Source organism: Triturus cristatus, chromosome 2_2, assembly GCF_964204655.1.
Source record: "Triturus cristatus chromosome 2_2, aTriCri1.1, whole genome shotgun sequence".
Lineage (NCBI taxonomy): Eukaryota > Metazoa > Chordata > Amphibia > Caudata > Salamandridae > Triturus > Triturus cristatus.
Window position 1 is genome coordinate 662096586 of NC_140582.1, and position 26329 is coordinate 662122914.

Here is a 26329-nt window from a genome sequence, read left to right on the forward strand (position 1 = left end):
GGCGGATTTCGATGTCGGACAGACTGGAGTCCGTCCGACATCGGTCAGGAACTGTAACCAACCGACCTACTGTCGTCGGTTACGGACCTGCAAGTACGATGCGACTGAACCCTGTTCGGTTGCACTTGTAAACTTCACAATGGGAGCATGCATTCCAAACGGAATGCAAGCTCGCATTGTGAAATGCAGGGGTGCAGTTCATCCCTGCACCCGGTGGCAGGCACTACAAGATGCCTGCCACCGGGTGCAGGGATCAACAGGGGGGCACCATAAGTGCCCCCAGGCTGCCATTCAGCAGCCTGGCACCCATGGGGCCCTACTGGGGGCCCCCACAGACAGTTTCTGACTGCCTTTTCATGCCTGAAAGACCAGCATGAAAAAGTTAGTGGGAAACTGCCATCGTACTCCCTTGGTCGTAAAGAGCCGGCTGGAACAGTACTGAAGGGTTTCCGGATGACGGACGGGCTCTCCATCAGAATGGCTCGGTCAGAAAGAATTCCGAACGACACATTCCGATGCGGGCGGAAGGGCTTCGACCGTCGGTTGGAGCCCTTCCGACCGAAATCGGAATCGCCCCATAGTGTGTATTTGTTTAACTATTACAGCTTGGCACACTGTTTAGAATCTGCCTTGGAAGTTGCACAACATATGGCTAACTTTTTACCTTAGTATCGGTATGGCTGTAATGTAAAGGATGCTCTCATTTGACTCTAGTAAAGTGGAAGCATGCAAAAAAAACGAAAGCCATAATAAAAGCTTGATTAAGACTTTGTACTTGTAAACTAGGTCAACCCGTGAACAAAGCCAAAGAAAAATCACATTCTGCTATTATTTAAGTGCAAAGTCTGTTTTAATCCTCATGTATGGTGTAGTACCAGAATATTGTAGTCAGACATTTTTGATGTAAATATTATGACCTATATATCCTTTTCAAAATATCACCCTTTTCGATAAAAATAAAAAAATCTGCTTCTAATGGGAGGATTGTTTTGTAAACGATATTAATAGCTCAGTATTTATATGCTAGGATAGTTTTGTATACACTATTTTGACATACAACAGTTTTGTACTTAGTAAGATACAATACATCTTTCAGTGTCTTACCTTATGGAATAAAGCACATTCCCATCTTTGAAGATGCGCAACAACTTGTTGTCTGTTGTAACCTCATGAAAATTGGCTCCCTTCTCATTGGCGAAGAACAAATCAGGCTTCCATATGGAATCCAACATGGATGGATCTAAGTCTAAAGAGTCATCAGGGTATTCGCTGTACGCAAGACGCGGGTCATTCCACTTCTGACGCAGGAAGATATTTAGACGGTAATCCTAATTTCAAGAAGATGAAGAGCAATGCGTAAAACATTCGTTAAAAGTAACAATATTTAAAAATTATTAGCAAATATGTCATTATGTAACCTGTTCCACATAAACTTAATTTTGATAACGTGGGCCACCTCCAAAGGACAGGCTGGAATTAATTTGCATTCACAAAAAAGTAATACAAATAAATGTATAGATATACTTCTGCAAAGGGGTGTAAATCAATCAATCAGGATTTATAAAGTGCAGCAAATTACCCGTGAGGGTCTCAAGGTGCTGACGTTGCTAGCTGCTTTGCAGAGAAAGTAAAGAAAAACAAGGCAAAAGCAGGAGAACGCACTCAGAAAAATGAGGGAGAGTAAGGAGAAAGCAGTAAAAAATTAGGAAAAAGCAGGAGAAAGCACTCAAAAATGGGGGAAGGAAGGAGAAAGCAGTAAAAACGGGGGATAAGCAGGAGAAAGCACTCAGAAAAACAAGGCGAAAGAAAGGGGAGAGCAGTAAAAAGTGAGGCAAAAGCAGGAGAAAGCACTGTGAAAAACGTGGGGAAAGGAAGGAGAAAGCAGTAAAAAATGAGAACAAGCATTTGCAATGCAATAGGTCTCGCAATTACGCGAGTTTAAGCTATTGGCTGGCATTGTAAATGACAATGCCTTTTATTTTGGTTTTAAAAACCAAAAAAGAAAAAAAAGGCATTGTCATTTACAATGCCAATAGCTCAAACTCGCGTAAATGCAAGACCTATTGCATTGCAAATGGTTGTTAAGTAATATATTGTCCAGATTTTGCAATGACAGCATGACCTCCAACCCTTGCTAAGCACATAGAAATAACTTTTGAAGCCACGCGAACATCTGTCAAGGGGCCCCTAGTGCAAGTATACAGTAATCCTTTCTTAACCATGAGACTTGGTGCCACTGTACCTGCTCTAGTAATGACAGCTGCTGTCCTGCACCTGTCCCCGCTGCATCTGTGCAACACTCAGGGACTCATTTATGGGGTTTTGGCGTAGGGCAGTGCAGCAAGTCACCTCGCTGCGCTGCCCTACACAGGCACCATGGAGCAAGGGTGTCTGTGTTGTCAGCAGTATTGTTTTTGTGCAGGAAGGAGAACCGTTCTGCACAAAAACAATCCTAGGAGGCTTTTTCCTTTTTTTAACGTGTGCTGCACACATAGAAAGTAGAAAAAACAAGGAGAAGTTCTCCTTGTTAGGCCTCCCCTAGGGAGGTGTTAGGTTTTTGTGCATCCCCAAGTTTACATTGTTTTGCAAATCTGGGGAAATGTCAAAATCCTTGGGTGCTGAGTGGGTAAACTCACTGCAACACCCATGGAGGGCACTCCCTTGCTCAAAATTAGGCAACACAGCGATTTGTGCTGCATTGCCTACTCCATATCTAGGAGGCCATTCAAAGCCTTGCAAAGTGGCTTTGCGTGAACATAAATATAATATAATTGTGTAGTTTGTGCCACCACAGTGTCACAAAAAGCAACACTCTGGCAGCCCAAAGTGCTCATAAATATGCTGCTCAGTGCACATTAGTTAGCTCGCAGCCCTGGAAGTTCCTCGTAATTCTTGTTCTGCTTTGTAGTTCTCCTGTTTTACTGTGCTGCATTTTACCTTACTTACCCTATCATTTTCACTTTGAAAAAAAAATCTGCGACTGCCCAAAGCAATAACCTACTTAATCTCATTTGAATTGAGAACACTGTATTCAGTCAACAGTCAGTGGCGTTCGGTAAAGTGATGGGGTCACCTTGCCGAAAGTGGTGAGGGGCCCCTGAGAATCCCATATTTCACAGAGATTCATAGGCCTTAGGCTAAAAGGGCCCCTCTGAAGAGTGGGGGGACCCTGCACTGCAGGAGTTTGCGTCACGCCCCTGTCAGCAGGTCACATGAGGGAGGTGCAGCTCCTACCATCCAAGTTGTGGAATAACACAGCCTGGTACACGGTGCTATGCCATACTTCTGCCTTGTCCGATCGCCTTATACACCTGCAGTATCCGCGAGATTTAATTAATTTCTTTTAAATAGATTGTCGGTGACAGTCATAGGTGAACATCAGTCATTCCGGAAATGAGCATGACTGCTATTATTTTAATCAGATTAACAGCTATCATAAGAAATAATAACAACTCTGCATTGCATTTACAATATCGTCTGTTAAAACTGCTACTCTGGACACAACATAGAGCCATTAATGGACCTGTTTAACATGCCATAAACGACTTATTTTATTTAACAGTCGAAGACAACATTTTAAGAGGAGGAAGCGACTCATAAATGTCTTACCTTGAGCTCTGGATTCACTGGGTGATGACCAGTGTCCTGTGAGGTCAGACCGGCGCACGCGGTACGCAGCAGGTGAATGGGACTCAAGATCAAAAACCTCTATGACCACTTCATCGACCATCCACCAGGCGCCACAGACGGCCTCCCGCACCCCTGAATCACCAGCCAGCCCACCATCTCCAACTGGACACCAATCACGGCTGAAGACACCACCTCAACCATGAAAAGCATCCACTCGGGGGCTCACGCCAACCCCTGCCCCCTCACAACTACCACAGAGCCGTGGCCGATCGCACCCGAACTACAACACACCATCAACACCACCTTCAAAACAGACGACTGGAAGTGCGCATAAGTCAGACCCTTGCTCAAGAAGCCCACAGATGACCCCACCGACCTCAAGAACTATCGGCCCATCTTGCTCTTTCCCTTTGCAGCCAAAGTTGCAGAGAAAACATTCAACAGGAAACTGCCACGATTCATTGAAGAGAATGCCTTCCTCGACCCGTCCCAATCCGATTCCGAAGCAACCACAGCACAGAGATCACCCTACTTGCCGCCCCAGATTACATCTGCACCCTCCTGGACCAAGGCCACTACGCAGCCCTTATCCTACTCGACCTATCAGCGGCCTTCGACACCGTCTCCCACCGCACACTAGTCGCCAGACTACACGACGCAGGCATACAAGAAACAGCCCTGGACTGGGTCCGATAATTCCTCCCCGGAAGAAGCTAAAGGATCAGACTCCCACCCTTCCTCTCTGACCCCACGAAAATCACCTGTGGAGTCCCACAACGTTCATCACTGAGCCCCACCCTCTTCAACATCTACATTGCCCCCTCACAGCCTTCATCCGACAACACAGCCTCAACATCGTATCCTACGCCAACGACACCCAGCTCATCCTCTCCTTCACAAAAGATCCCACCACGGCCAAACTCATCTTCTGGAAAGGAATGCAAGACGTCGTAGTCTGGATGACCAACAGCTGTCTGAAGCTCAATGCAGAGAAGACAGAAGTCCTTGTCCTCTGTACCACCCTTCTGCATGGGACAGCACCTGGTGGCTGACCACCCTCGGAAGCCCACCTACACCCTCAGACCACACCAAGAACCTCGTCATCATACTCGACGCATCACTCACCATGAACCGACAGGTCAACACCAGCACCTCCAACTGCTTCAACACCCTCGCAACCTCCGCAAGACCTTCAAGTTGATCCCCCCTGAGTCAAGGAAGACAGTCACCCACGCACTCATCACTAGCAGACTGGACTATGGAAACGCACTCTACGCCGGCATCAACAAGTCCCTACTCCTCAAACTCCAGACGATACAGAACACCGCCACCAGACTTGTCCTTGGCATCCCCCGACACAAACCCATCAGCCAACACCTATGAAGTCTCCACTGGCTCCCCGTGGAGAAAAGAGTCACTTCCAAAATCCTGACTCACGCCTACAAATGCCTACACATCATCAGACCCAAATACCTCAACGACAGAATCAATTTCCACGTACCCAAAAGAAACCTGCGATCTTCCAACCTCGCACTGGCCAAAACCCTGCGCATCCACAGAGCCAGAGCAGGCAGAAGATCCTTCTCTCACATTGCCAAGACCTGGAACGAGCTACCGGCAGACATCAGACGTGCCCCCTCAGATCAGCGGGCCCCCCCCCTCAGCGCCTTGAGACCCTCACAGGTGAGTAGCGCGCTTACAATTCCATAATTGATTGATTGATTGTGGCAATGGGACGGGGGTCTTATGAGAAAATAAGGTGGGGCGTTACAGGGTGTAACTGAGCACCAGAGAACCAGCCTGAACTGCTTCTGTGCCACCTTTGTTAAGCTATAAACAGCCGAAGTGAATGTGCCGGAGCAGGGCGGGGGACGGAGGAGGAAGCGAGTGGGGCAGCGAGAGTGAAGGAGCTGTGTGGAGCTCTCTTCCTCCCAACTACTGCAGTTTCTAAGAAGGATGAAAGGGGAGAAATATGAACAAGGGATATTATATTGCTTGAGTGACGTCACCATCATCCACCTGGTGTCTGTTTCATTTAAAAAATGCCACATTTCTTTTGGTACGAATGAGTACAAAACTTTAATTGTTCCGAGCAGAAGTTGAGCGGTGGAACAGGTTAACGCAAGAGCCTTAAAGCAGGTGCAGAAAATTGCAAAACATCATTAAGAACAGTAAATAAACACTTGCTGAAGGTAAAAAGCCTGTCATGGAGCAAAAGTGGCGCTGCGCACGCTGACCAGAACGTAACTGGACCACAGCAACGGAGCAAACTAACACAATCACTGAGTGCCACAGGCGGGGCAAGAAAGGGGCACAAAGGAGTGTTGACAGTCCACGTAGGGCATACACTCGAAGTAAAGGGGCCAGTAGACATGGGAGGTGACAAATGACAATATAGCCATCATAAGGAGGGACTAACAAGCCCCAAAATCAATCAGAAGACAGCGTTTATGGAGGACAAAGACACAAGCCAATGGGCGGAGAGTGGAAGGAGCTTCCACGAAGCTCCACTCCGTACTGAATACTACATGCCTCGCAAAGTGAGCAGCGCATTCACGCTACCGCTATAGGCCCGACCTAAAAAAAAGGAAACAGCACTCAGAAAAATGGGGATAAGGAAGGAGAAAGCATTACAAAAATAGGGAAAGCAGGAGAAATCCCTCATTAAAAACGGTGAGGAAGAAGAGCGGTGAAACAGCACATGAGAGCTGGGCCGGGGCCTGCTCCTGTTGACCTTTTATTCACAAATATTCCCAGGTGCATGCCTGGAGAAGTGCACCAGTTGCTGCTTTCCTGGCATGAAAGTGGGGGAAAAAAACACAGAAAATAAGCTGAAATTTGTATGACTCATCTCAATATTCACTTTTTGATCTGATGCTCTACGGAAGACTAATACTTGTGGTACACTGTAATAATTTGCAGCGTCACTGTTAAACAGTCTCACAGGTATAATCAGAACCTCCGTCACAGAAGATGATAGAAGGATACGAGGTTGTAGGCTGTGCACAAGTGAAGGGGGGGGGGGTTATATCTTTGCAATTCATGCTGAGGAATAAATTATCTCCACTTGGATTACATTACATTTTATTAAGTGGTAGACTGAAATCTCTGTATAAAAGCCTGTCTAGTTTTTTATTGCAGTTGTATTGTGACATCTCTAGTCACCTGTAATAGCAAACCGATTAGTTGCTCAGCTGTAATAAGTTATTACAGTTTATTGTAAAGTCAAAATGCCTGCTGTTAGAGCGAGCAGTCAAGGTGAAAGGCAGATTGCAGAGCATAATTACACCTGAGGTTTGATTAAACAAGGTAAAAGAGAACCGGCTTCCCATCCTTCTGACCTATTTTTCAATTTGAATAGTTCTCAGCATAAAGGATATATTTATGGCAACATGTTTATTTTTTGCCTGCTATTGGTCATTACAGACAATATAGAGTCTCTTTGGATGTCTGAACATGTTTTGAGCTACCACATTTATTAATTTGGCTTGCAATAAGCTGCTATGACTTATCTAGTGTAACTGTTTAGAGTGCTGCTAACATTACTGCATAATGGGGTCTTACCCTTCTCGCTCCTTGCTGTGAGCAAATACTGGGAATATCATGTGACATCTTCAATTAAGATTTAGTTATGCACACAGTATAACTCTGCATTGGGGTACAAGTAGCCCAATATGCAAATGCACACATGTTGTTCTTTCTCGACAAGCTAAACATTGTTTTCCTGTGGAGACACCAATTATCTTACATCTACGAAACGTTTATAAGGGTTTTCTTCCTTTTCACCACCAGAAAAGGAGAGTAAACCTGTGCCCATTTCCACTTTACAAATGGGCCACATTGGAGCTTGGAGATTCCAATCAAGTCATTAGTTTGTGGCCATCTACAATTTATCAAGGCAAAAAGCTCCTTAAACCTCACAATTCCTACTCCCACAGTTGCAGCTTACAAGTACATTATAGTAGACCTATTTACGCCTAGTAGATATTATTTAGTGTAAGCCTGGGCAAAGCACTACGCTACGCTCGCGTAGTTTGCGAAGTTCGCGCTACTTCGCACTACGTGAACTGCATGTAGCACAGTGCGAACACGCGTAGCGTAGTGTTGCGTAGTGCTGCAGTCATTTTTTGCTTGCTCGCGGTCCTCAACGTCAAGTTGGCGACCACGAGCAAGCAAAATGACATCCCGGCGAGACTTTTTTCTTGTTCGCGATCAGCAACTTGAAGTTGGCGATCGCGAGCATGGAAATAAACCTCCCGGCGAGATTACCAACGCAAGGAGGTCAGGTTTCTCATTGCGAGTGGTCGCGTATGCTCGCGACCGCTCGCGATGAGAAACTACCAGTTCGCGTTGAGAAAGCTGAAGCTCGAGTAAAAATCTACTCTAGCAGCAGAAAACTACAGCTCGCACTGTGCAAGATGCCATTTTCAATGATTGCACAGTGCCGGTTGCTTGTCCGCACTGTGCAATCATTGAAAACGACATCTGGCACAGTTCGAACAAGGTACTACGCAGTTCGCGAAGTGCTACGCGTAGCTCGCGTAGTGCGAACTTCACTTTGCGTAGCTTCGCGAAGTGCTACTTCGCGAACTACGCCCAGGGTTAATTTAATGGATAGCCGTGTGAATGAAGCCATTTTAAGCCATAAAAATAGGTTTCTGCCCATAAGTGGCTTTTCGTACCAGGAAATATACCTGTTGAGATACTCCATTCTGTCCATGAAGAAAGTAAAGCACCTTCAGTAATAGCTTAACCAAGATATGAACTGTTAGGCGAATCTTAAGAACTCTTTGCATCCCTAAGCAGTGGCAGCCTCCTTCTGAATTCACATTTTGCTGGCCACCTTTCCTTTTATTTAATGGTTAACACAATGACATTGCACGTCTTTGTTTTGTGATAAGGGCTAATAAGGATTGAATGCTAAGTACCTGTGTTGGGTGAACTAATATTGGTGCACATTTGAGCTTCCGCTTTGAGGCACAGAGCGACACACAATAGAAGCATAACATTCCCCGTTATTAGTGAAATTTGCAGTGCATGCATATGCTTAGCATTCAGACGGAGTCTGAATCTCGACCACCATCATCATCATCATCACAGATCATTTATGAAGCACTTTTGCCTTATTATAAACCATCTTAAAACATTGGGAAAAAATCTGCAGACGGGTAACCTGTTTACCAGCTACTTATTAATATGCATCCTGAAAGATAGGGAATATCATCAACATCTGGACCACATGAAAAGAGAGTAGAATAAAGGAAAAAGGGGAGGCTTTCATGTTCATAACTTTGTGCTGAGCTATAAAAGAACATAAGCGTTTGGATTAAGTAAAAATATAAAGGGTTCCTGTTGGAAGGTGGGCTATTAGCAGGTGGGGGTATCCACTCTCAACTAGTAATAATACTACAATCTCTGTAAATTAATCTTTGCTCAACCCTTGATAGCTTGGCAAATGAGCAGTCAGGCCTAACTTAGGAGATTGTGTATGCAAAAAATGTAATACCACCAAAATGGTAAATAAGTAAAAGACACAACACAATAAAAATCCAACACCAATTTATAAACATAGGAAGCATTCTTATCTTTAACATGCCACCAAACCAACACAAATCCAATGTAGGGAAACAGAGATATGAATTTTTAAGGATTAAATACAAATATTGCACTTTATAAAGTCAAAAAACCTATAGTAACACTTGCGACCAGTAGTGGGCGCTCTACCTGGAAAAAGTCAAAGTTTCAGGCCGACCACGATGGAGCGCGGGCTGGCTAGGCTGTGGGATACGCCCTGGTCAAAGTTTTGCCTTCGAACTTAGGGGCCTATTACCATGGCGGGCGGTGGCGATCCTCCCGCCAAAACACCCCGCCGGATGGCCATTTACATTTACATGGTGGGGGTACCGCGGTGGACGGGATGACCATCTGCTGCTTTTCCGCCGGTAGGCAATTGTCACGATTGCCTGCACGATTGCCTGCCGGGCGGAAAAGGCCCATAATATGCAGGTGGTGCCTTGCAGGCACCGCCATCCATATTATTATGTGTGCGGTGGAATGCCTTTCCATGTCGTAGATTCCGCCATGGAAAGGCATGCGGAGTTTACTTTGGGGGCCTGTTGCGGGCCCCCGGAGGGGTGGGGGGCTGCACTTGGTGGGTACCCATGGTACCCCCCTGGGTCCCGCCTACATTGGCATTCACAAGGTGGCAGGCACTGCACGGTGCCTGTCACGTTGTGCCTGTCAATACACAACATGCATTTTCAACATTGTGGCGGGTGCTGCTTACAGCCCGCCCTACACAATGTTGAATATGTGGGATGCAACTGCCAGGGTTGCAGTCGCATCCTAATTTGCAGTGCAGGACCGCCGCACCACTGGCAGCCGTTCCCACCACCGCCCGGGTGGTGGGCGGACTGAAGTCCGATCCTAATGGCGGCCTTAGTCTTTTTCTTGGTTGTTTGTCTCGATGACAGGCTCATGGGCGGGTCCTCGGCTTGCTGGATCCGGCGTCAACTGCTGCAGCTTGATGACTCAGTGAAAAGATGGGTGTTGAATCCTCAGTGTCTATGGCACAGACAGCTCCCCTTTCGACGTCGAGTTGAGGTACACTTGGGAGTTATCAAAGGGATAAACATTGGATTGCCTCTTGGGGGCTAGGATTCAATTTACCAGAATGCACCTACAGAGTTGAGAAAAAATCTAGTTGGAACTGGTGTGATTCTCTCTTTGGTTTGGTAGATGACTTCTTCCAGCTTTGCTGTACCTGTTGCTGATCAGGATGTTCACTCCATTTACTTCGAGTCAGACACAGTCCTTTCTTATGAGTGCAGCAGGTGCAGTCTTGTTGAGTGCAAGCCCTCTGTGGTGCAGTCCAAGGGCTGGGCAGGTCAGTCCTTCTTCTTTTGCTCCAGGCAGTGTTCTGGTGAGCTCCTTAGAACTGCCTTAATAATTTCTTATTTCTGGGCTTGAGAGAATGGGCGACCCTAACCAATAGTGAATAAGCTACTTCCCTCTAGTGTGACAACTTCCTGTGAAGTGTGTCAAACGTTTGGCCCAGAATACACCAGACTCCAAAAAATCCGATGGAAAAAATCTCTCCTTGGTGTTTGTGTCTGTGTGACCCAACCCAGAGGTGTGCCTAACTACTGACTACAATCCCCTTACAACCCCTCTCCTAATCTAATTGAGGGAGGCTCCTATCTGGCTGGGGACTGAGGAAGTGGGGGCATGGCCTGGGTCCTGTGACATCTGTTCTCCCGCCTTTGTAATCCAGCTTATCTCTGCAGCCCCTTTCCTTTCCCTGTCCACTCCAGGTAGTAAATATCCTTCCACAAAATGGCTCTATTGCTGTAGCCTCAGGCCTCTTCACACCCACTCATGGAGCAGCTTGGCTCAGGCTTTCAACAGCTGAACAATCAGAAGAGGCTGCTATAGGGCTGTATTAGGAAACTTCAGGATAATACATTCTATAATTCCTATCATTTATATTAAATCCAACTTTGGGAAATTGTTGGTGGATTTAATGTGACCATTAATGATAGGTTGAATGGTTTTGTTAGCTAGCTCTAATGCAAATATATACATTATTAAACTTAAGAAAGCCTTTAACCATGCTAGCCTATGAGACTAGAAGCACTAAAATAAAGAAAAAAATGACTTTGGATGTTTTTCCTTACCAGGGCATATAACACGTTTTTATACTTACGTGCACTACCCTTGGGGAACCTAGGGGAGACCATAGGGGTGATATAAGTAATAAAAAGGTAGTTTTGGACTTTGGAAGTACTATTAATTCCAAAGTCGAATTTGGACATAGGTTTATTTTAAAACTAGCCTGCAAGGCAGGCCTGGCTTTAAAATGACATCAGACACTAGATCAGTACACACTTGAGTGCATTAAATCCACTGGGGTCTCAAGACCTATATACCCTGCCATATACTAGGGACTTACAGGTAGGTTGTCTTTGACAGTTAGAATTACACCAATTACCATTTACCCTCAGAGAACAGAGCACTGGTCCTGGTTAGCAGAACCCAGGGCACTTTCAGAGTCAGTAACAACCATCATCATATAAAAAATGAGGGTAATCAGGGCAAAAAAGAATGGCTTTCCTACAGTTCCATACCAGATGATCTTTAACGTTGAGCCAGAGACAAGCAGTGCCGGAATAAAGAGCCCTCTCAGCTCTATGATTAGAGATCTCATATGTCGTACAAATGTACTGGTTTCCCAGGTTAAATCAGGGTAGTTGTTATGCATCTCTTCTCTCTGGCTAACACTATTACTTTTCCCTTTATGAGAAAATCTTCCAAAAAAGTAAATAAGAGATCACATTCTGGTTCCCGATTTTAGAGCTATGAATGGTAAAGGATGCGCTTGAGAAATTGTGAGGTTGATAGGAAGATACGTGAAATCTGCACCAAGATAAAGTCCCACCTGCATTATGTTGGAAATTCATGAAATGAGATTGGATTTGTGCTTGCCTTCTGTGCCTTTGTTACTTGTAGGGGTATGCAAAATTAGCAAATTTGGTTTCATAATATTACGGCACAAATTTGCCAAATTATGGGTAATTAGGTGAAATGCGCATCTGTCAATTAATGCTATATTTGGATTCGAAATGAGCTCTCGCATCAATATTTAATGCAAGGTAATTTTAACAGAAGCACCGTGGACAACTATTATGTTGCTGTATTTAATGAAAAAATATATAAAATAAATGCATTCTGACGTATGAATAAAGTTGGTACATTTTGGAAGTTGATGAAATTCATTGATAGTGGAATTCACACTGTGATTTCACCGGTCTTACTGCTGGAGTGGATACACCATATGTCCATTAACACACATTGATTACATACACATGTTGATGACCGATCATGCAACAGACATAAGTTGTAAGACTTACTTGGCTGTTGAATGGATGGAATGGTCCTCCAAAAGAAGGAATACATTGCATTTCCTTGCAATACGACATTCAGCAAAACAGCCTCTGTAACAATGTCGGTGAGATGGTGACAAATGCTGAGACAAATGAAACACTGGATGCAATGAGATGATAGTGCCTGTCACTGTGGATCAGAAGGTTCTGAAGTAATAGGGAGTGAAACACATGTTTTAAAAAATATATCTATATATGATGATACTTGTTCATTGATAATACAAAGGTTCATCAGGAATCTACAAAATGTGTTAAGGAGATATTGAATGAAGACAAACAAAATCATTAATTTGGAATGAAATGGATCACAGTGGTTTCATGATCAGGTGGAGGAGCCCATTTGATACAACTTCAACACTATTAATGTAATCCTTGACGCGTATTGAAAAATCTGAAAAATGTAAATGGATTTATGCCTATGAAATGCATTTTCATCTTACATGTATCAAAATCAAATATGACATTGACCAAGTAAATTAAAAAAGCAAATTTTTGATATTTCTCACAACATACCAAACAACTGCATTCAAGTAGTGATGTGAAGGACCCTCGTTATTCCACATAACGTTGTTGTAAAAAACAAGCTGAAAAAATATGCATATTCAACTTAATTTATCTAGGTCTCATTTGCCCTTAGACTCACGAGGCTGCAAGGAGATTGTTTGGTATTGATACTATTCTATGAATTGCCATATTTTCTAATGCACATCATTAAAGATAGCTTTTTTCGTTATTAAGAACATCATGAGTTTGCAGTAAAGAGAAAATGATATTAAGTGCAATAACCAGGATAACATTTCAGCTTGTTATGGCGTTATAACAAATAATAATTGCATTTTTATTGTAAAATGAAGGAAAATATTTTTTCGGTGTTATAAATGGAATCCTTAACTATAACAAACAAAAAAGATCGGAATTCTACATACATAAGGATATTTTGATGAGGATAGCTTCTTAACAGATCTGTTTTGATCTGCAAAACATAATGAGGATCCTAAACATAAGTGATATTGTGAGCAGGGACATATTGGCTCACTCTTTGGATGTGGATTCATTTTCATGTATGAATCATTAAGGATGTATGAATGGATTCGTATTAGGAAAAAAACTGCTTGCTCGTACGATTGAAGAAGAGTTGTAAAAGCTTTGTATTGATTAATACCTTTTAACCTCGGAACTAACATCAACAAATCTGAAACAGGTGAATATATTACAGAGAAAGATGTTTTGAGACATTGTTTATTGATGTATTGTGAATTTTTAATTTATTTTGGGGTTTTTGAACGCAAAGCATTTATCCTGGACAGGGTGTATTGGTACTGTTGGAACAACTGAACAGAAGAACCAGTACTAGGAACTGACCGAGAATGTAGATTAGTAAGCCAATAGCCAGATTTTAGTAGCTTTGTACATTTTAGATGATCCGCTTCTGGTAAACTATTTAGGGGGACCGAGTTCCAGACCACTGCTCCTAGTACATAAAATGCTTTGTCGCCATAGGCTTTGACCTTAAACAAGAGGACTACAAAGAGAATTTTGGGAACAGATATGTGTGACCCAATAGCCCTTCTCTTTACAAATATGTTTCACATTAAATCCGTGGACTCTATCATAGAAAATTCAGTTCACAGTGCAGCAAACGCTGAATACTGCACTTTCATTACAAGTAGCCAATGTAGGTAGGTGACAGAGATATATACTCACTTTTTTGAGAATAAAGAGCCACGGCCACTGAATTATGAATATATTTTGAAATACTGTTTGTGGAAGGGACAATGCCAATATATAATTGTTTTAAAGCATTCTCAGGCATGAAACGTCCAAAAAAGTCAAGGAATGGAAAACATCTTCTGAAACCTATTAGTAAGTGAAAACATTTGTTAGTGACAGCAATCTGGTGAAAAAGGAAACTGAATTCACCAGCAACTTCTCTCAACCTGAATGGGGAAAGTGACATTAAACGACCCTAATTCCAGTGCGCAAGCCAGCCTGAAAGTCACCCAACAGATCTGTGATTCATTAAACATTTGTAACTGGAAATGTTACTCAGATGAAGGAAACTGTAAGAATATCAGAGACCTAGCTGAGATTGACTAATACAAAACCTTTGAAGTGCCACTTCAGCATTTTGCAATAAGCCAGCCTGAAAGTCACCCAACAGATCTGTTGATTCAATATAGATTTGTAACTGGACGGTAGGCACTCTATCAATCAAATTAACTAGATAGATAGGCAGCGAAATTGTGTAAAATGTACATATGGTCAATCCATGAATATAGCCTTGATAAATATACTGGCACCCGTGGAGGTGTAGGAATTCATTAGTTTTCCAACCTTGTGATGTTCAAATATTTGTATTGCTTTTAAGATTAGCGATCAGATAATCCGAAAAGGGAACCATGACTAATAATAATAATAATCATCCTCATACAAATAATAAGGATAATAAAGAAAGAATCCCATGGTAATATAATCACACAACACAAATGGTGACACTGAGAACAAGCAATAAAGAAATCCCCTAATATAGGCAATAGCAACTAGGCAAGTCCTATGTGCCATTGGCTTTGCGTGATAAACTGCAGTACACATTTAAACCTCATGTTTTCTCTCTCTGGGTCCCATTTGCAAAGGCATTTTGAAGTACATAGTAATCATGTGATACTCTTTTACATAGTCTTACATGCCTTTGTGAAATGTCTAAAATGGGCATACAATGTGAATATTAGGGGAAAGTTGATGTACAATTAGTACAATTAATAGAAATATAAAGAACTATGCCCACATTTCAGAGCCAATTCACAAAGGCATGTAATCATATGTAAAAGAGTACTCCAGTAGTACTGCTTCCTCTACTCATGAACGCTTTTGTGGATTATTCATAACCTAGTTGACCAGTTAGATGTCCTAAATGTTTGATCTGTTAGACCTGTCAGAGTTAGAGTGGTCATCCCCAAACATTTTGTGTCTCCTCTTCTATTTTGCTGAACCTATTTTTGCTGTCCTTAGGACTCTGTTCACTTTACCTCTGCCACCCAGTGCTAAAGTGCTTGTGCTCCCTACCCTAAAACATGATTAAATTGGCTCATACCTAATTGGCATATTTAATTTACTTATACGTCCCTTGTAGAGTGGTATACCATATATCCAGGGCCTGTAATTTAAATGCCACCAGTGGGCCTGCAGCACCTATTGTGCCACCCACTTAGATAGCACTGTAAAACATGTCTCAGGCCTGCCACTGCAACCTGAGTGTAGTCTTAAACTGCCATGTCAACTTGGATTTTAAATTCTTGTGCCAAGTCTTAAACTCCCCTTTTATTACATATGTCACCCCGAGGTAGGCCCTGGGTGGCCCATAGGGCAAGGTGCTGTGTAATTAAAAGGCTGGAAATGTACCGTTAAGTTTTACACGTCCTGGTAGTGAAAAACTCTAAAATCTGTTTTTCACAGCAGTGAGGCTTACCCCTCCCAGAGTATCACATTTGGGATCCTTTATTGCGTTTAATAAGCTGTAATTCTCAATTTGGAGCTCATGGTTTGTTGTATAACATTGGAATAAAAAACCCTCTTTAATGATAAAGTCAGATTTTTTTATTACAATTTTGAAAATGCCAATTTTAGAAAGTTTAACCAAAGGGGATGATGGACGGAGTGTTGAACATTGCAAGCACTCACTCCCAGTCAACTGATCTGGGTTTAATCCATCATCATTCTGTCAGGTGCTCCACAAGACTTACCTCTGCTTGTGCAGCGATTCCGCAGAGACGACAAGAGCGCCCGTCCCTGTACCCACCTGACCCTCGCGGACAGTAGAACCCCGCAGGGATGAGATGGACGCAGGGAAAGGAGCCTGAACAACAGCGGTAGGTAGGTGCGTAGGGTATCTCGGAGTGGCCTATAAACAGGGAAACTAAGGTCAGTGAAGAACCCCAACACACCGTAGACACACACACAGATAATTTTCCTGTCCTAGACTCAGGGAACTCACCCTACTGCGGTGAGGAAGGTCGCAGCACGGCAGTTGTTCAGGTGAGGTGTTTAGGACAGGTTATGCAGCAAATCAATCTTCAGTGCTCTTGCACAAAGGTCAATGGTATGAAACGCTATTTCCCAATAACACTCCTGGAGGACGAATGCAATGTTAAACGCTGCTCCAGTGTAGAGAAAACAAAACATCAAGGCGCTTCTGCGCGAAAAGGCAAAAGGTCATCAAAGGCAAAATCATCAAGGGCAAAATCATCTAGGGTAAAGCAGAACTGGCGCGGTGCGCTGGCAAAATCATCAAGTGCAAAATCATCTAGGGTAAAGCAGAACTGGCGCGATGCGCTGGCAAAATCATCAGGTGAAAAATCATCTAGGGTAAAGCAGAACTGGCGCGATGCGCTGGCAAAATCATCAGGTGCAAAATCATCTAGGGTAAAGCAGAACAGGCGTGATGCGCTGGCAAAATCATCAGGGGCAAAAACATTCAGGGTAAATCAGAACTGGCGCAGTGCGCTGGCAAAAGCATCAATGGAAAACAAAAGAGGAGAACCCCTTCAAAGGAACCGAGTGTCACGGGAGGGGCAAGGGTTGGGGAACCTGGTACCTGGAATGGTTTCCAGAGAGAGGACGATGGTCGTTGCAGGTTTCCCGCGGGGAGTGAAAGCGTTCGCTTTCCGCAGGTCAGCTTCGGGACGCTGTCTCGCGCTCGGGGAATCCAAAGGAATACGAAGCGCCGAGCCGGCGGGAAACGCGGTGTTTAAGCGTTTCCCCCGGAAGCGCTTCTGCGACCCTTGCGCTGAACGAACGACTAGACCGGTCCTCGACTTCCACCCGGAAGTGAGTATTCCGGGTCGTATCTGTGTGTGTGTTTGCAGTGGCGAGGAACGGCAAGCGCCGTAACGTGACAGAACCCCCCCTCAAAACAGGTCCCCCCCCCCATCCTCCCCAGGGGCTCAAAAAGGGACAGCAGGGCGAGGGCAGAAAGGATGACTTAGATGAAACGCACGGACCAGAGCAGGAGCATGGCGAACATGGGACAAAGGCTCCCAGGACCGCTCATCTGGGCCGTACCCTTTCCAATCGACCAGGTAGAATAACTTCCCCTTGGTGCGGCGAGAACCCAGGATGGCCCGGACTTCATACTCCACATGGTCCTCCACTACTACCGGAGAAGGAGGAGAGGGAGCCCCGCCACCAGGACGGACCGCCTGCAGAAGAGAGACGTGGAAGACGGGGTGGATCTTCATGTGCGGAGGGAGCGTAAGTCTCATAGCCACAGGATTGACCACCTTTTCAATGACAAATGGACCCACATACCGGGGTAACAGTTTCTTGGGACCATGCACGTTGAGATGTCTTATAGACAACCACACTTGGTCACCCAAGCGGTAATCGGGTTCTTTCTGCCTATGGGCGTCTGCATGCGCCTTGTAGGTGTCCTTCGCCTTGGCCAACTCAAACCGAGCGCGCTGCCAGATGGCGCGTAAGGAATCATGATAAGAACGTACTGACGGCAGGCAGCAGTCCCGGGGTACTTCCCAGGCAGAGGTGCGGGGGTGACGGCCTTGGAGACAAAAGAAGGGAGACATGCCGATGGCCGAATGCCTACTGTTGTTGTACGCGTACTCAGCCATCCAGAGAACCTCGAACCAGTTTTTGTCGACCATAAGCAGCAGGCAACGGAGGTACTGTTCCATGGTGTGGTTAGTTCTTTCCGCCTGACCGTCCGTCTGTGGGTGGTACGCTGTGGACAAGCGTACGTCCATCTCGAGGATACTGCACACCTCCTTCCAAAAGCGGGACACGAATTGCGGTCCCCGGTCTGTTATGACCACCGATGGGATGCCATGAAGGCGGACCACCTCTTGCACAAAGATCCCGGCCAGGTTCGCAGCCGTGGGCACCTTCAACAAAGGTACGAAATGCGCCATTTTGGAGAGGTGGTCGACGATGGTGAGAATCGTGGTGTGCCCCGTCTTAGTGATAGGGAGTTCTACCACAAAATCCATGGAGACGGTGTGCCACGGATATGGTGGTACAGGAATGAGACGCAGAAGGCCCACCGGAGGTTCAGATGTGTTCTTACTCAAGAGACAGATGGTACAGCTCCTTACATGTTGTCTTGCGTCGGTAACTATGTTCGGCCACCAGAATTGTCTTTGCAGGAGCTCTAGTGTCTTATGGAAACCGGGATGGCTGGACAAAACGTGATCATGACACAGGCGGACCGCTTCCTGCTGACTGGGCACCCCAGGTAGATACAGCCGCTCCCCATGAAACAGCAAACCATCCTCGTAGGACACTTCTTTGCGTCCTTCTGCCATACCCTCCGGGTCGACTTGCTTCGTGTCCTTCCGTACTTGTGATAAGAAGCCTGAAGACGTCACCACACCCTGGAAGTGTTTCTCGGCAATGATAGGAAGAGGCTCGGTGTTCTCGGCCTCCTCGTCGGTTTCCTCCAACCGCGAGAGGGCATCGGCTTTGGCGTTTTCTCTCCCTGGACGAAACGTAATCACGAAATCGTAGTCATTGAAGAAAAGGGTCCACCGGAGCTGTCGGGCGGTGAGGGCACGTGCTGACCGGAGAAACTGAAGGTTCCTGTGGTCCGTGTAGATGGTAACGGTGTGTTTGGCGTCTTTCAGGAAGTGGCGCCATTCCTCAAAAGCGGTCTTGATGGCAAGGAGTTCCCTGTCCGACACCGAATAGTTGCGTTCCGCTGGTTGGAGCTTCTTGGAATAGAATGCCACCGGATGCAGTAGACCTGTGTGGGTGCTCCGATGAGACAGCACGCCCCCAATGGCATCCTTAGAGGCATCCGCCTCCACTACGAAGGGCTGCTCGGTGTCGGGGTGCATCAGAACCGGGGCAACGGTGAAACGTCTCTTCAGTTCTTGGAAGGCGTCGTCCGCCTTCTGATCCCAACAGAAGCGCACTCCTTTACGTAACAACCGGGTAATCGGGGCTACCATCTCGGAGAAGCCCGTAATGAATCGGCGGTAGTAATTGGAAAAGCCCAGGAACCGTTGTACCCCTTTAACGGACTCCGGGGGGGGCCAAGACAGGATGGCTTCCACCTTCTTGTTGTCCATTTGAATGCCCGCTGGAGTGATGACATGCCCCAGGAACTCGACAGTGGTGACGTGAAAGACGCTCTTTTCCAGCTTCACGTACAGACGGTGTCTACTCAGCTGCTGAAGGACAGAACGCACGTGCTGCACGTGTTCTGCGATGGTCTGCGAATAGATCAAGATATCGTCTATGTAGACAATGCAAAAGACGTCAATGAAGTCCCGTAACACCTCGTCGATAAAGAACTGGAACGCTGCGGGGGCGTTACAGAGTCCGAAAGGCATGACCTGGTATTCGAATAAACCGAATTTTGTTCGGAAGGCAGTCTTCCATTCGTCGCCTTTTCGGACTCTGACTAGATGGTACGCACCCCGCAGGTCGAGCTTAGTATACACTGAGGCGTCTTTTACCTGTTCCAGGAGATTAGTAATCAAAGGCAGTGGGTAACGGTTTTTCACGGTGATGTTGTTCATCGCTCGGAAGTCGATGCATGTCCTCAGATCGCCCTCCTTCTTAGCTACGAAAAACAGAGGAGAGGAGACTGGAGACCTGGAATGACGAATGAATCCGTTGTCCAAATACTCGTCCAAGTAGGAGCGAAGGTGGACGTTCTCTTTCTCCGTGAGAGAGTATATCCTGCTGCAGGGCAACGTGGAACCGGGAATCAGGTCTATCCGGCAATCGAACGAGCGATGCGGTGGCAAGGTGTTGGCTCCTTTTTTGTCGAACACGTCGGCTAGGTCCAGGTATTCCTTGGGCACAGCTGCTTGGGAAACCAACCCCATTCCCTGCAAAGGCAGCGATCTCGCTTGTATGGAGCGTTTCCCGAGGAGGTGGTCTTTGGTATAACAGGAGTCACAACAATGCTCCGAGTCCAAGTGGATGATTCTGGACACCCAATCAACGCGAGGATTGTGCTTTACCAACCACGGCAACCCCAATATCACCTTGAATTGAGGGGCATCAATGACGTCAAAGCTGATGACTTCGGCGTGCTGATTGATAAAGGACATAGTCATGTTCTCGGTGTGGTGCCTGATAGGGCCGGATGTTAGATCCGTTCCATCCACTGCCTTGACGGTTTCGGGTTGGGCCTTTGATATTGTGGTTATGCCTAAGGCACGTGAGAATGCGGTGTCTATGAAACAGCCTGTAGCACCGGAGTCCAACATAGCCGTTACTTGCCAGGTTCTGCCTTCCTGGTTTTGTAAGGAAACATCCATCCCTATATGGTGAGTACCGTCGAATACAGCAGGGATCGCGGCATTGCCATACGAAGAACCCAGAGGACGGATCCCCTTATCTACTGGGTTGTCTCGTTTCCTGCCTTCTCCGTTTTGGTGATGGGCAACGTGAACGGCCTCCTGCTCCGGGGCTTCGTGGGCTTCACCGGGCATTCCCTGACGAAGTGTCCGCTTTTACCGCAGTACAGGCATTGATTCTGTTTCCTCCGTCGTTCCCTTTCCTGACTTGACAAAGGACCTCTGATGCCCCCGATTTGCATAGGTTCTGTTGCTTCGCTCTGGGGACCGAGCTCTTCCTTCGTCTTCCGGGTCTCCTTCTCCCCCATGGACAGGAAGCAGTTGTCGCCGCTTCGTCCTTTATCTGTCCTTCTTTCCTGCAAACGAAATTTCATCTTCACCACCAGGTCGATGAAGGGGCCGATTTCCTCGGGTGGGTTGGGGAACTGTGAAATGAGGTCCTTTAGTTCATCTCGTAATCCCCGATAAAACACCGACACCTTCTTGTCCTCAGGCCACTGGGACTCAATCACCAGTCTACTAAATGTGGTTATGTAGTGAAGGAGGTCTTGGTTGCCTTGCTTGAGGCTGAGCAACGCGTTATCAGCGGCTTGCACGAAGGTGTGCCGAGCGAACATACGTCGCATAGCTTCCTTAAAGGTCGGCAGGTGGTGCAGCATGGGGTCGTTGTGTTCAACCAACGCTATCGACCACTGAGCGGCGTCTCCGCCCATGTACGACAGGATGTAGGCTACTTTAGATGCATCGTCAGGAAAGGCAGTATTCCTGGCCATAAAATGCAGGTGGCATTGATGGATAAAAATGCCGTACTTGGTACTGTCGCCATAGAACCGTTCCGGTGGTGCCAGCTGTACTGGATGAGGAGTGATAACTTGAACTGCAGGGTTCGGGTCGCTGGCAGCGGAGGGCCCCCCAAACGTAAACGTCGGCGGTCGTAATATTCCGTCCTGCATGCCCCTGTGGCTCGGGGTGGGTCCCCAAGGGTTGGCGACCCCAGTTGACATCTGGCCCTGTAGGGTAGTCATGTCGTGACGTAAGCTGAGGTTTTCTGCCTGTATGGCAGTTAGCATGGAGGCAATGTCTTGCAAGGTGACCTCTGGGTCGCCCATGTCGTCTAGGCAGAATGGTAAACGTGGGCTTCGTATTCTGTCAGGTGCTCCACAAGACTTACCTCTGCTTGTGCAGCGATTCCGCAGAGACGACAAGAGCGCCCGTCCCTGTACCCACCTGACCCTCGCGGACAGTAGAACCCCGCAGGGATGAGATGGACGCAGGGAAAGGAGCCTGAACAACAGCGGTAGGTAGGTGCGTAGGGTATCTCGGAGTGGCCTATAAACAAGGAAACTAAGATCAGTGAAGAACCCCAACACACCGTAGACACACACACAGATAATTTTCCTGTCCTAGACTCAGGGAACTCACCCTACTGCGGTGAGGAAGGTCGCAGCACGGCAGTTGTTCAGGTGAGGTGTTTAGGACAGGTTATGCAGCAAATCAAACTTCAGTGCTCTTGCACAAAGGTCAATGGTATGAAACGCTATTTCCCAATAACAATCCTGGAGGACGAATGCAATGTTAAACGCTGCTCCAGTGTAGAGAAAACAAAACATCAAGGCGCTTCTGCGCGAAAAGGCAAAAGGTCATCAAAGGCAAAATCATCAAGGGCAAAATCATCTAGGGTAAAGCAGAACTGGCGCGGTGCGCTGGCAAAATCATCAAGTGCAAAATCATCTAGGGTAAAGCAGAACTGGCGCGATGCGCTGGCAAAATCATCAGGTGAAAAATCATCTAGGGTAAAGCAGAACTGGCGCGATGCGCTGGCAAAATCATCAGGTGCAAAATCATCTAGGGTAAAGCAGAACAGGCGCGATGCGCTGGCAAAATCATCAGGGGCAAAAACATTCAGGGTAAATCAGAACTGGCGCAGTGCGCTGGCAAAATCATCAATGGAAAACAAAAGAGGAGAACCCTTTCAAAGGAACGGAGTGTCACGGGAGGGGCAAGGGTTGGGGAACCTGGTACCTGGAATGGTTTCCAGAGAGAGGACGATGGTCGTTGCAGGTTTCCCGCGGGGAGTGAAAGCGTTCGCTTTCCGCAGGTCAGCTTCGGGACGCTGTCTCGCGCTCGGGGAATCCAAAGGAATACGAAGCGCCGAGCCGGCGGGAAACGCGGTGTTTAAGCGTTTCCCCCGGAAGCGCTTCTGCGACCCTTGCGCTGAACGAACGACTAGACCGGTCCTCGACTTCCACCCGGAAGTGAGTATTCCGGGTCGTATCTGTGTGTGTGTTTGCAGTGGCGAGGAACGGCAAGCGCCGTAACGTGACACATTCTTTAGCTCACTCCGCCACCCCAGTTCAGACATGGCCATATATGCAAATTAGTCTGACCCTGTGCCTCATGGGAACAGTCCACCCCGAACTACCAAGCCATGCCTTCCCTGGACCGGAAACAAGCATCCTGGGACCAGTTTCCGGCTAATCAGCCATCAACAGCCAGGCTAGCTTGAATCCAGTGGCAAAGTGAGCAAGAGACCCACGTCTGGGCATACCCTGTCAAATTAGGGCGAACAAAGCAAAACCAAAGGGGATGATGGACGGAGTGTTGAAAATTCCAAGCACTCACCCCCAGTCAACTGATCTGGGTTAATCCATCATCATTCTTTAGCTCACTCCGCCACCCCAGTTCAGATATGGCCATATGCATATCAGTCTGACCCTGTGCCTCATGGGAAAAGTCCAGCCCGAACTGCCAAGCCATGCCTTCCCTGGACCGGTAAAAAGCATCCTGGGACCGGTTTCTGGCTAATCAGCCGTCATCAGCCAGGCTAGCTTGAATCCAGTGACAAAGTGCGCAAGGGACCCACGTCTGGGCATACCCTGTCAACTTATGGCGAACAAAGCAAAACCAAAGGGGATGATGGATGGAGTGTTGGACATTGCAAGCACTCATCTCCAGTCAACTGATCTGGATTTAATCCATCATCATTCTTTAGCTCAGTCCGCCACCCAGTTCAGACATGGCCATATGCAAATCAGTCTGACCCTGTGCCTCATGGAAAGAGTCCAGCCCGAACTGCCAAGCCATGCCTTCCCTGGACCAGAAACAAGCATCCTGAGAACAGTTTCTGGCTAATCAGCAATCATCAGCCAGGCTAGCTTGAATCCAGTGGCAAAGTGGGCAAGGGACCCACGTCTGGGCATACCCTGCCAACTTAGGGCGAATAAAGCAAAACCAAAGGGGATGATGGACGGATTGTTGAAAATTGCAAGCACTCACCCCCAGTCAACTGCTGTGGGTTTAATCCATCATCATTCTTTAGTTCATTCCGCCACCCCAGTTCAGACATGGCCATATGGAAATTAGTCTGACTCTGTCCCTCATGCGAACAGTCCAGCCCGAACTGCCAAGTCATGCCTTCCCTCGACCGGAAACAAGCATCCTAGGACCGGTTTCTGGCTAATCAGCCGTCATCAGACAGGCTAGCTTGAATCCAGTGGCAAAGTGAGCAAGGGACCCACATCTGGGCATACCCTGCCAACTTAGGGCGAACAAAGCAAAACCAAAGGGGATGATGGACGGAGTGTTGAAAATTGCAAGCACTCACCCCCAGTCAACTGATCTGGGTTTAATCCATCATCATGCTTTAGCTCACTCCGCCACCCCAGTTCAGATATGGCCATATGCAAATCAGTCTGACCCTGTGCCTCATGGGAACAGTCCAGCCCGAACTGCCAAGCCATGCCTTCCCTGACCGGTAACAAGCATCCTGGGACCGGTTTCTGGCTAATCAGCCGTCAACAGCCAGGCTAGCTTGAATCCAGCGACAAAGTGCGCAAGGGACCCACGTCTGGGCATACCCTGTCAACTTATGGCGAACAAAGCAAAACCAAAGGGGATGATGGATGGAGTGTTGAACATTGTAAGCACTCATCTCCAGTCAACTGATCTGGATTTAATCCATCATCATTCTTTAGCTCACTCCGCCACCCCAGTTCAGACATGGCCATATGCAAATCAGTCTGACCCTGTGCCTCATGGGAAGAGTCCAGCCCGAACTGCCAAGCCATGCCTTCCCTGGACCAGAAACAAGCATCCTGAGAACAGTTTCTGGCTAATCAGCAATCATCAGCCAGGCTAGCTTGAATCCAGTGGCAAAGTGAGCAAGGGACCCACGTCTGGGCATACCCTGCCAACTTAGGGCGAATAAAGCAAAACCAAAGGGGATGATGGACGGATTGTTGAAAATTGCAAGCACTCACCCCCAGTCAACTGCTGGGGGTTTAATCCATCATCATTCTTTAGCTCATTCCGCCACCCCAGTTCAGACATGGCCATATGGAAATTAGTCTGACCCTGTCCCTCAGGGGAACAGTCCAGCCCGAACTGCCAAGCCATGCCTTCCCTGACCGGTAACAAGCATCCAGGGACCGGTTTCTGGCTAATCAGCCGTCATCAGTCAGGCTAGCTTGAATCCAGTGGCAAAGTGCGCAAGGGACCCACGTCTGGGCATGCCCTGCCAACTTAGGGTGAACAAAGCGAAACCAAAGGGAATGATGGTTAGAGTGTTGAACATTGCAAGCACTCACCCCCAGTCAACTGATCTGGGTTTAATCCATCATCATTCTTTAGCTCACTCCGCCACCCCTGTTCAGACATGGCCATATGCAAATCAGTCTGACCCTGTGCCTCATGGGATCAGTCCAGCCCGAACGGCCAAGCCATGCCTTCTCCTGGACCGGAAAAAAGCATCCTGAGAACAGTTTCTGGTTAATCAGTCGTCATCAGCCAGGCTAGCTTGAATCCAGTGGCAAAGTACTAGGGTGAATGTATGACATTGTTCTGCATTCTGTCCATCAATTGTTGTTTTTGCATTTGTCACCCAAGTGGAACGGGTATGCCCAGATGTGGGTCCCGTGCGCTCTGGAATCAAGCTATCCTGGCTGAAGAGGGGTGAAACCCTGAAACCGGTCCTAGGATGCTTGTTTCCAGTCCAGGGAGGGCCTGGCTTGGCAGTTCGGGCTGGACTGTTCCCGTGAGGCACAGGGTCAAGACTGATTTGCATATGGCTGGGTTCAAACTGGAATGGCATGGTGAGCAAAAAAACGATGGATTTAGGCCCAGATCTCTGTACTGGGGTGAATGTATGACATTGTTCTGCATTCTGTCCATCAATTGTTGTTTTTGCATTCGTCACCCCGAGTGGGATGGGTATGCCTAGACGTGGGTCCCGTGCTCTCCATGCCACTGGAATCAAGCTATCCTGGCTGAAGAGGGGTAAAACCCTGAAACTGGTCCTAGGATGCTTGTTTCCAATCCAGGGAGGGCCTGGCTTGGCAGTTCGGGCTGGACTGTTCCCATGAGGCGCAGGGTCAAGACTGATTTGCATATGGCTGGGTTCAAACTGGAACGACATGGTGAGCAAAAAAACGATGGATTTAG

At 46.9% G+C, this 26329-nt stretch overlaps 1 protein-coding gene across 2 annotated transcripts in view; it reads right to left on the reverse strand.

Moving 5' to 3' along the window:
- GLRA3 (glycine receptor alpha 3) overlaps positions 1-26329 on the reverse strand; it is a 693846-nt gene that overhangs the window by 192966 nt on the left and 474551 nt on the right. Inside the window, exons 1-2 of one of the 2 annotated variants that reach the window (XM_085641855.1) lie at positions 12540-12666; positions 1105-1328 (exon numbers count right to left, since the gene is read on the reverse strand). In XM_085641855.1, coding sequence (XP_085497981.1) covers positions 1105-1328; positions 12540-12608 — 293 coding nt within the window. In that variant the 5' untranslated portion in view covers positions 12609-12666. Of the gene's footprint in view, positions 1-1104; positions 1329-12539; positions 12667-26329 lie in introns of those variants that run through there. The other variant, XM_085641854.1, reaches the window with a different exon arrangement.